This window comes from Oncorhynchus kisutch, linkage group LG3 (assembly GCF_002021735.2).
Source record: "Oncorhynchus kisutch isolate 150728-3 linkage group LG3, Okis_V2, whole genome shotgun sequence".
Lineage (NCBI taxonomy): Eukaryota > Metazoa > Chordata > Actinopteri > Salmoniformes > Salmonidae > Oncorhynchus > Oncorhynchus kisutch.
The window spans coordinates 32,173,350-32,184,745 of record NC_034176.2 but is presented as its reverse complement, the minus strand read 5'-3'; the positions used below and the strand labels follow the sequence as shown (position 1 = coordinate 32,184,745).

The 11,396-nt window shown below is 44.9% G+C and overlaps 1 protein-coding gene across 1 annotated transcript in view; it reads left to right on the top strand.

The window, feature by feature from the left end:
- Positions 1–251: 251 nt before the first annotated feature.
- Positions 252–11,396, top strand: part of LOC109880796 (transforming acidic coiled-coil-containing protein 1) — a 32,281-nt gene continuing 21,136 nt past the window's right edge. Inside the window, exon 1 of the mRNA XM_020472985.2 lies at positions 252–863. Within this exon, the coding sequence (XP_020328574.1) occupies positions 799–863 (65 nt within the window). The 5' untranslated portion in view covers positions 252–798. The remainder of the gene's footprint in view (positions 864–11,396) is intronic.

Below are 11,396 nucleotides of genomic sequence, written 5' to 3'. Positions count from 1 at the left end.
AAGTACAAAAGGGAAAATAAATAAACATAAATATGGGCTGGTTTTACAACCCTCTCTCTCCTCCCACCATCCCTCGCTCTCTTCCCTCTGTCTGTTGTTCAGCTGACTAACAATAGGGGCGAGTCTCCCTCTGGAACAATACCCTCAGCCCTACCCTCCTTCCCTCTTCCCCCTTTACTGTTAGAGCTTAGTGGCCTTTACACCACCCCCTTCCCGCCCTCTCTCTCATTCTTTCTCACTCCCACTATCTCTCTTTCTTTAGAGAAGCTCTGTAATGCAAGGAATCTGGTCTGTGCAGGAGGGACCACTCGATCGAAAGAGAGAGAGAGAAGAGAGGAGAGGAGGGTTTAGAGGAAGCAATAGAAGGAGAGAGAGGGAGAGGGCTGGCAGACATACAGAGAGAGAGGCAGGGACTGGCAGAATAGTTGACATGTGATCAGGACTCCTGAGCAGCCAGACCATTCACCCTGGATACAACATCAGCAGCAGCAAGAGAGAGTGAGAAGGAGCTAAAAAGAGACAGAAGGAGCCAGAGAGAGAGACAGAAGTAGCTGGAGAGAGAGACAGAAGGAGCTAGAGAGAGACAGAAGGAGCTAGAGAGAGAAGCAGAAGGAGCTAGTTAGTCAGGGATGAGGTGTGTGAGATGAGAAGAGGCTATAGTGGTCGTGCCCTCATCACTGGGATTCTACTATTTTCAGAGAGTGGGAATATGGAGAGAGTGCTCTAAAAGAGATACGCCTGTCGCTTGGAATAAGATACAACACACACACACTACACACATACACACCCAGCGTTGCCATGGGGGGCTCCCTCAGTCAGCACAGGAAGAGCTCCTTCAGCTCCCCCAGAAAGAAGAGCAGCATGTGAGTACACAATCTAATCACCGTTATTGTGTGTGTGTGCGTGTGTGTGTGTGTGTGTGTGTGCGCGTGTCTATGTGCTTGCACACGCATTATTGATCTTGTTCCTGTCCCGTGAGCATGTGGTTTAGTTTCCTGTGTAAATGTTGTGTATCACTCTCTGAACAGGTTTCCCAGCATTGTCCATTAGCTAAAGTGCAGCAGAACCCGACACGACAATAACTCGTTTGGATTGAACTTATTTGACTTCAGAAAGGAGATCTAGATAGGGGAGATGTACAGAGTATTAGGGTCATCAGAGAGATGTAATGAGAGAGATGTGATCAGATCTCCTGACAGAGACACTTCTTTAGTACTGAACATGCACAAGATGAGGTGGCATGTAAGGTGAGTGATCAATCAACAGAAGACCAACAGTTTATGTCCATTAATCAGGTGAATAATATAACACTATAATGCATTGTCTCATGATGGCCTCTGACTAAGGCAAGTGTTGAGGTGTGGTTGAATCACTTAAAATTCAATTAAATCAACAACAAAAAATTGGTCAAATACACATGGTTGGCAGATGTTATTGCGAGTGTAGCAAAATGCTTATGCTTCTAGATCCGACAGTGCAGCAGTATCTAACAGGTGATATCTAACAATTCCACAACAAAACCTAATAATGAACAAATTCCACAACAAAACCTAATACACACAATCTAGTAATGGAATGGGATAAGAATATATAAATATAAAATATATGGATGAGCAGTGATAGAGCATCTAAGGTGCAATAGATAGTGTAGGATACAGTATACAGTATATACATATGAGATAAGTAATGCGAGATATGTAAACATTCTTAAAGTGGCATTATTAAAGTGACTAGTGTTCCATTTATTAAAGTGGCCAATGATATCAGTCTGTAGGTAGGCAGCTGCCTCTCTGCTAGGGATGGCTGTTTAACAATCTGATGGCCTTGAGCTAGAAGCTTTTTTTCAATATCTCTGTTCCAGCTTTGATAAACCTGTACTGACCTCGTCTTCTGGATGGAAGCAGAGTGAACAGGCAGTGGCTCGGGTGGATACTGTCCTTGATGATCTTTTTGGCTTCCTGTGACATTGGGTGTTGTAGGTGTTCTGGAGGGCAGGTAGTTATCCCACGGTGATACGTTGTGCAGACTGCACCGCCCTCTGGAGAGCCCTGCAGTTGTGGGCGGTGCAGTTGCCATACCATGTGGTGATACAGCCCGACAGGATGCTCTCATTGTGCACCTGTAAAAGTTAGTTCGGGTTTTTGGTGACAAGCCACATTTCTTCAGCCTTTTAAGGTTGAAGAGGCACTGTTGCGCATTCTGTTGCGCTTTCTTCACCACACTCTGTGTGCGTGGACCGTTTCAGTTTGCCGGTGATATGTCCACCGAGGAACTTAAAACTTTCCACCTTCTCCACTGCTGTCCCATCGATGTGTATAGGGGGGTGCTCTCTCTGCTGTTTCCTGAAGTCCACGATCATCTCTTTTGTTTTGCTGACATTGATTGAGAGGTTATTTTCCTGACACCACACTCTGAGGGCCCTCACCTCCTCCCTGTAGGCTATCTCGTCGTTGTTGGTAATCAAGCCTACCACTGTTGTGAGTAAAAATACTGCACAGTTTCCTAAGGACTAGAAATAAAGCTGCCATCTCTATCGGCGCCATTGGTCTTATGGTTAAAGGCTGTTTTTGGCCGTTTCCCCTCTCAAATGCCTCCTCCTATTTCTTTCTCTCTCTCTCTCTAGTTGGGACCCGAAGGGGTGCATGTTTTGGTTTTTGTCTTAATACTACACAGCTGATTCAAATTATCGCCGCTTGATTATTAGTTGATTATGGGGTCCCGAGGACCGAGTTTGGGAAACCCAGCCCTAATCCATGGTAACAGAGAGCCAGTCCTCTCTTTCTCCCAGTAGTTCCCAGTGGATCATCACCATGTTAATGAGCTGCTGAGCCTTTTACACTTTCTACCCATTCACTGATGTCCTTCCTAGTCATACCCTGATGCTGCTCTGCTCTACCCATCCTGTTGTCACGGTGACTCAGCAGTACCACTGGCAGTATTAGTGGTGTTGTCATCTTCTACAGCAGTTGTTGTTTACACTGGAAGTAATTCCAATTGGTACTGAATGATCCAGAGTAGTGCAACTGCAGAGTAGAATGAGAGCCTTAGGCACTGAGTGGCTCTGAGACTTAGATCTGAGACTTCTTCTGTGAGCTTCTGTTAGCTGGAGTGCTCAGAGAATCAAAGGAGAGTCTGCAGACAGAGACATCTTTGTTTGGCTGATTTTACATTACATTAACAAGCTTAGAATTGGAAATAAACCAGTCAACTTTCTACTGGATGGGGATGTGCCCCCACACTACACACTGTCAGGTTTCTGTGTTTACTGTAGGTTAAGCAGTGTTTTTCTAGGCAATGTCCTTGTTTGTATGTGTGTGTGTCTTTCTTTGTCAGTGTGTGTGTGTGTGTGTGTGTGTGTCTCTCTCTCTCTCTCTCTCTCTCTCTCTCTGTGTGTCTCTCTCTGTGTGTGTGTGTCGCTCTCTCGCAATGAGTGTGTGTGTGTCTCTCTCTCACTCTCTCTGTGTGTGTGTGTGTGTCTCTCAGTGTGTGTGTGTGTGGCTATGAGAGGGTTAAGAAGTTCCGTAGCAACATGAGATCGTGGCCCTTATTCTCAGATCTATATTTAGCGAATCATCTTTTTCATTTTTAAGTGCAACAGAAATCTGCCTCAGTCTTCTTTTCTCAATCCCCCCTCCACTCATCGCCCCTCCTCCATCTCATCCATTCCTTTTTGGAGTAGAGAGTGACCTGCATTTGGAGCTCCTTTAGACCCTATTTCAGACTGTACTAGACTGATCTATCTTTGGCCTGAAGCTCTTCCTCTCTTCCTCCCAACCTGTCCTCCTCCTCTCAGTACTATATCAGCAACAATTCAGCTGGCTGTCGATAGACAGACATGGACCATAAGAGGCCCTGTATGACCTTCAGAGTGTGTGTGTTCGGGAGTTCATGTGCGTGTGTGCGCAACATTGTTTGAGGAATTATGTATCCTTTGTGTCCCTGTATTGTTACACACAATAGCCTGGTGTCTGTCTGTCCCCTGACCCTACTCTATCAGTCCTCTCAGAACTCACCCCCAAAAATACCTTCCCCCAAATATTGGACTATAAATTGTGCCTTCATGTATTATACTTGCTAAAATATTTATTATATTTTACTGACCCATTTACTTTTATTTTCGTATTCTTATCTTTTATTATTTCTTATCGTTGTTGCATTGTCGATAAGAAACCTGCAAGTAAGAATTTTGTTGGATGGTGTATACCATATGTATCCCGTACATATGACTAATATAACCTGATACTTGAAACCATCTCTCTCCCAGTTAGATGCATGTTCAAGTTGCTCAGCTCAATGTATTCTCCAGATTGTTAGGGCAATAGAGTTAGAGACAGGGTAGGTTTAGATTGTTGACAACATGTAAGCTATATTTCGTCTCCAATGTTTATTAAGTTAATTAATTAATTTGCACAATGAGCACTTGTTGTCTCTCAAATACATCATTACAGTTGTTGGTTAGCTAGCTAGTGAATTTAACCATATTAGCATTGACATGAAATCAGACAAAACACCTCAAAATGAGCCAACTATCAAGAACAAGATGAAACGAGCTTAAACAGGCCACTTGCAATTCCCCACATTCTTGTCATTCTCACTAACAGTCTGGCCACCCAGAAACACTCTGAATTCTGCCCCATGGACATTGTTTTTGTGACTTTATCAGATAACCCATCATTAGACAATAAAAATAGCAGAGGTGGGATGGGATCACCTTGCCTGCTACTTCTAGTCATTTTGAATGGAGCAGAGCAGGTATTGCCTGTTATTACTATGGCTGAGGGATTGGTATATAGTATTTTAATCATGAGTTCAGGTGGGCTTTCGTGCATCAGCAAACAAAGAAAAAGGAGGGGTGCTCAACAATAATGACACAATCGCGAGAATGGCTTACCAAGAAAAACTTGTTGCTTGTCACGGCTATCGTCGGAAGGAGACCAAGGTGCAGCGTGGTGAGCGTACATTCTTTTATTTATAAATGTCGCCAACAAAACAAAGAATGAGGAAACGACCGTGAAGCTTAACAGGGCTATAGTGCCACTAACAAAGATAACTACCCACAAATACAACAGGGAAAGAAGGCTGCCTAAGTATGATTCCCAATCAGAGACAACGATAGACAGCTGTCCCTGATTGAGAACCATACCCGGTCAAAACAAAGAAATACAAAAACATAGAAAATAGAACATAGAATGCCCACCCAAATCACACCCTGACCAAACCAAAATAGAGACATAAAAATGCTCTCTCGGGTCAGGGCGTGACATTGCTGCCTTGATTTTTTGGATCTCTTTGTCTGATTCACAAACACCCAAACACCCACTATTTCTCTTATCATTTTATGCAATCATTTTTCATTTACCTTGAAACATAATATAATTAAAACTGTTTTACATTGTTGTGTCTCAATTGGCCACTAGGCTATAAATAGAAGTTATGTCCAATGTTCAGGTCACTCTGAGGAAGACGTCAGTTTGACCATGAAATGTCAGTCACCTGTTCACATCCCGTACAATGGATTAAAGTAAGCAATAAGAAATCAATCTCTGCCTTTTTTGGTTGATTGCTCCAACTCCTTTTTTTGACCTCAAATTAGTTGTTTTGGAAGTTTTTCTTGGTAAGACATTCTGAAATTGTTTCTGTAGTTAGAAACAGGTAATATTGGCATTCCAGAAACATTATTTGGTCGAAATTTGATTTGATATCTGAGAAATTAACATAATTGATTGCACCCACATTTGACATTTTAATTTATATATAGATTCAGATAATATTCAATAAATATAGAACCGGACATCCAATTTGGACCAAACCTCTTCCTACCAATGAGTAAAAAGCCACGCAAAGACTTCCCCACATCCCAGAAGGTCAATCCCACAGGGTCGGTGTGACGGAAATGAAGTGGACCTGGCCTTGCTGAACACCTCCCGGAGGTCCTAATACTCCGTGGGGATGGTGGAGAGAAGAAAGAAGAAGAAGTCCTGGGGCAGGTTGCACTGACTTCAGATGGGCATGGAAGAACGGACTCCAGCCCATGATGGCACCAGCAGACCAGTTGATGAGAGGATTGTGTCGCTGGAGCCAGGAGAATCCCAAAATCGCAGGAATCTGTGGAGACTTGATGAGCAGAAATGGAATAGTTTCACTGGGATTTCCTGACACCCGTATGTTTATGGGAGTGGTATTATGAGTGACCCGGCCTATAGAGCGCCCGTCCAGTGCTCTAATATCCATGGGAATGGAGAGGGGCTGAGTGGGGATGTTCAGCTCCGAAGCCAGGGTAGTGTCCAAAAAGCCCCAGTGTCAATGAGGACCCAAAGAGATTTTGCCTGCTTTCCCCACCGCAGAATGGCATGAAAAGGGGTGCCAGGAGAAGCAGAAAAGTTCTCCATATGGCCCGCCAGATTACTCGCTCCTACTGGTGAGCCTGGTCTTTTAAAGGACAAGAGGACACAAAATGACCAAGAGTCCCACAATACAGACAACTCTTCGTGTTGACCTTGTATTGCCATTCCACTGGCGACAGCCCAGCTCTGCCTAGTTGCATAGGATCGGGAAGCGGTGACTCGGCCGTCTTCGGCGACTCTCGGTGAAGGTCGGGAAGCCTCGGGTTCTCTCGGCAACGGGACCGTCAGGGACTTTCTGGATGACACTAAGGCAAGGTGTACGTGCGTGCGAAATCGAAGTTCCTCTTCCTCCGTCATTCCCGTAATTGCCCATCGATACGGATTGTCAACGCGATAAGGGAATCGAGATCCGTAGGTAACTCCCGAGTTGCAAGCTGGTCCTTGACCTCCTCCGAGACGTCGTATCGACAGCGGTTCCTGGTTCCAAGCACTCTCCGCTGCCAAATTGCGGAAATCCACCGCATAGTCTGCCACACTGCGGTTGTCCTGCCGGAGCTGGATTAGCTTCCGGGAAACTTCTCTCCTGGAGAACGGGGCATCAAAAACCTCTCCAGACTAACGCATATGGCCAACTGTTGTTCCCATACAGCAGTAGACCAGGTGAGAGCCCTCCCTGACATCAGCGTGATGAGGTAGGCTATCTTGGAGCATTCCGAGGGGAAGGAAGAGGGCTGAAGCTCGAAGATAAGGGCACACTGAGCTAGAAACGCCTGACAGGTGCTCGGCTCACCATTGAAGCGTTCCAGAGGAGGTAAGTGGGGCTCCCGAGAAGGTTGAGTGACCGATGAGATGGCGCTGCAAACAGCTGAGTTACTGAGGGGCTGTGGGGTTACCACTGTGGCCTCCCAAATAACCCGCGGAATTGCTCCAGCAAAATGTCCAACGCACAGTTATGGCATTCAGCCAACATTTGGACCCCTTCCATAAAACCAAGAAGCAATTTCTTGTGCCTACTGATGGTGGCTCCTTGGGAGGGTCTGCTGGGTTAGTCATGGCCAGTTCATACTATCATGTTTCAAGGTAAGACCCCGATGCAGACAACAACAAAGTAACAATAGTTTATTAATCCAACAGGGGCAGGAAAAAGACAGGTCAAGGGCAGGCAGGGGTCAGTAATCCAGATAGGTGGGGAAAAGGTACAGGACGGCAGGCAGACAGACTCAGGGTCAAGGTAGGCAGAGGACAGTGATCAAGATAGGTGGGGCAAAGGCACAGGATGGCAGGCAGGCTCAGGGTCAGGGCAGGCAGAACTGGTCAACACCGGTAAGACTAAAAAAACAGGAACACTCGAGAGACAGGAACAGAGGGAAAAACACTGGTAGGCTTGATGAAACAAAATGAACTGGCAACAGACATACATAGAACACAGGTATAAATACACAGGGAATAATGGGGAAGATGAGTGACACCTGTAGGGGGGTGGAAACAATCACAAAGACTGGTGAAACTGATCAGGGTGTGACACAGTATCAGTTCTCTATGTTTGACAAGTAGTATGAAGCTGCGGCTTGGAGTATTGCTTCTTTATACTAATGTATTCCCTTTGGATCTGGCTATGTGTCACGCCCTGACCTTAGAGATCCTTTTAATTCTCTATTTTGGTTAGGCCAGGGTGTGTGACTAGGGTGGGCAATCTAGTTTTCCTATTTCTTTGTTTGGCCTGGTATGGTTCCCAATCAGAAGCAGCTGTCTATCGTTGTCTCTGATTAGGGATCATACTTAGGCAGCCTTTTTCCCACCTTAGTTTGTGGGATCTTGATTTTGTTCAGTTGCTGTGTAGCCTGCAGAACTTTATGTTTGTTCTGTATTTTGTTGTTTTTCGGTGTTCATTTTAATAAAAGTAAGATGTTCACCTACCACGCTGTACCTTGGTCTCCTCGTTCAAACAACGAGCGTAACACTATGTTTTTTTGATTTCATGAAGGACTGGCTTGAATTGTGAGGATGGCTACACAATTTATTTTCATCATGAGCAAAATCTATTGGTTTTTCTACCAAAAGTTGCAAATATTTTTTTGTGTGATCTATATAACACAAGAGACCAGCAAAATGGATAAAAGAGTGTGGCGGTATAGCAGGAACAGCATTATCTACTGGTCAAAACCTGGTATTTTCACACTACTTTGTGGTAAATAATGCAAGCGACTTCAATTACAAATTTCTCTGAACAGGGGGAAAAAACATCCCCAGAGTCAAAGGGAATACACTACACTGAATGGAGAAGCAATCATCAAAGCCACAGCTTCATACTACTTGTCATACTGTATATTGGTTGTTTGGGTGGGATTGGCATGGGTTGTGGGGGGGGGATTTTTTGGGATTCCTCATGTCTTACTTATTCGTAGGAAGAAGTTTGGTCCTAATCGGGTGTACTATATTTATTGAATATCATCTGAATCATATAAATTAAAATAGGAAATTTGCATGCGTTTAATTTTCAGAATTTCCCAGAGATAAAATTATATTGAAATATTTCAGGAATGCAAATCATATCTGTTACTATTTTAGAATAATCTGAGATGGTGGGTGTCAAAATCCTCTTCCATTTGCTTTTTGAGATGGAAAGACCCAATATATTCTAAAATATTACATCATACAGGAAAAGGAAACAGTTGAGTAAATGAGAGATGCAAAATATATTGAAAGCAGGTGCTTCCACAAAGGTGTGGTTCCTGAGATAATTAAGCAATTAGCATCCCATCATGCTTCGGGTCATGTGAAAAAATTCCCAGTTAGAGCAGCAACTGAGACAGCATTTTCCACCACCATCAACATAACACCAAAGGATGGAATATCTTGTTGAAGAATGCTGTTGCATTTCTACAATATAATTCCAGACACTTGTAGAATTGGGTGGCCCAGCACACTATTAAGACACTTTATGTTTTTGTTTCCTTTATTTTGGCAGTTACCTGTCGGCCTACATTGAACACAACATATTTGATTTGATTTGACATATCCCAACATAACATCTCTAGACATCCATGTAGTAACGGTTCTACTGGTCCTCTCATCTATAATTTGTGTGTCTGTGTGTTTTTCAGCTCTGATTACAACAAAGGGAAAGGGGTTTGCCTAGTCAGTTGTACAACTGAATGCGTTCAACTGAAATGTGTCTTCTGCGTTTAACCCAACCCCTCTGAATCAGAGAGGTGCTGGGGGCCGCCTTAATCCACATCCACGTCATCAGCGCTCAGAGAACAGTGGGTTAACTGCCTTGCTCAGGGAACAGTGGGTTAACTGCCTTGCTCAGGGAACAGTGGGTTAACTGCCTTGCTCAGGGAACAGTGGGTTAACTGCCTTGCTCAGAGAACAGTGGGTTAACTGCCTTGCTCAGGGAACAGTGGGTTAACTGCCTTGCTCAGGGAACAGTGGGTTAACTGCCTTGCTCAGGGAACAGTGGGTTAACTGCCTTGCTCAGGGAACAGTGGGTTAACTGCCTTGCTCAGAGAACAGTGGGTTAACTTCCTTGCTCAGGGAACAGTGGGTTAACTGCCTTGCTCAGAGAACAGTGGGTTAACTGCCTTGCTCAGGGAACAGTGGGTTAACTGCCTTGCTCAGGGAACAGTGGGTTAACTGCCTTGCTCAGAGAACAGTGGGTTAACTGCCTTGCTCAGGGGCACAACAACAGATTTGTACCTTGTCAGCTCGGGGATTTGATTCAGCAACCTTTCATTTACTGGCCCAACGCTCCTACCCGCCAGGCTACCTGCCGCCCCAAGTTGGGCTTAGATTAAATATGCAGATATCGTTTTAAGGGAAAGGAAAGGGGGATACCTAGTCAGTTGTAAAACTGAATGCTTTCAACTGAAATGTGTCTTCCGGTTTTAACCCAACCCCTCTGCATCAGAGAGGTGTGGAGGGCTGCCTTAATTGACATCCAAGTCTTCGGTTGTTAGCTATATAGGCAAACTATCTCAGTCACGCTTCCCAAATTCACCATCAAAGGTCTTATTGTAGCATTATCTGCACTTATCTCCCCCCCCCTCTCCTCATCCCCCTCTCTCTCCTCATCTCCCTCTCTCTCCTCATCCCCCTCTCTCTTCGCATCTCCCTCTCTCTCCTCATCCCCCTCTCTCTCCTCATCCCCCTCTCTCTCCTCATCCCCCTCTCTCTCCTCATCCCCCTCTCTCTCTCAATCTCAGCTAGCACAATTACAAGATCTGGTATAGCAGTACAAGATGATGTAATGCACTTCAGACTACATCCCCAGGATGATGCTGTAATGTCAGCTGGCCTGGTTACTGTAACCGTGCCGACCGGCGCTGTACTACACTTCTCCTCTGTTTAATTTAAACACTTGTCATGATGATGCTCTACACATGCACGCACACACAAAAGCATGGGAGAAACTAGGCTAAAGCATTACTCCATTCAGGACAGAGTTGTAGAACTATATTCAAACATGGCTTTTACTGCCTGAGAGAGACAGAGAGACTCCGGGAATAAGAGAGGCTGAGAGGGTGAGTGTACTCAGCACTCTAAGCAGGGTTTCTCTCTTGTTCCTGTGTGTTCCTGCCTGCCTGAGACTGAGGATCCCAGTCAACACGAGCCTCCAGTTTGACAGTGAGAGAGACTGGATCTTGTCAGAGACCACTGATCGCCACGAGGTGGAGCTCTCTTTCCCGCACAAGGCAGAGAAGTGTGTACTGTGTACACCACGAGTTTACATGGACAGTTTGAGTGTTGTGGTTTGTGATCAAACCTTGAATGAAACTGTTTCGGTGCTGAACGAGGCTAAGGGTGTAGGTATGTATGTCCTTAGACTAGAGGGGACTGTATCATCAATATAATTCAGGCTCTGATCTTGTCCCATCTCGATTGCTGTCTGGTAACATGGTCAGGTGCAGCAAAGAAAGACCTAGCAAAGCTGCAGCTGGCTCAAAACAAAGCAGCATGCCTTGCCCTTAACTGCACACACAGAACTAACATCAACAACACGCATGATAGTCTTTCACTGTTGAGGGTTGAGGAGAAATGGACTACTTCTCT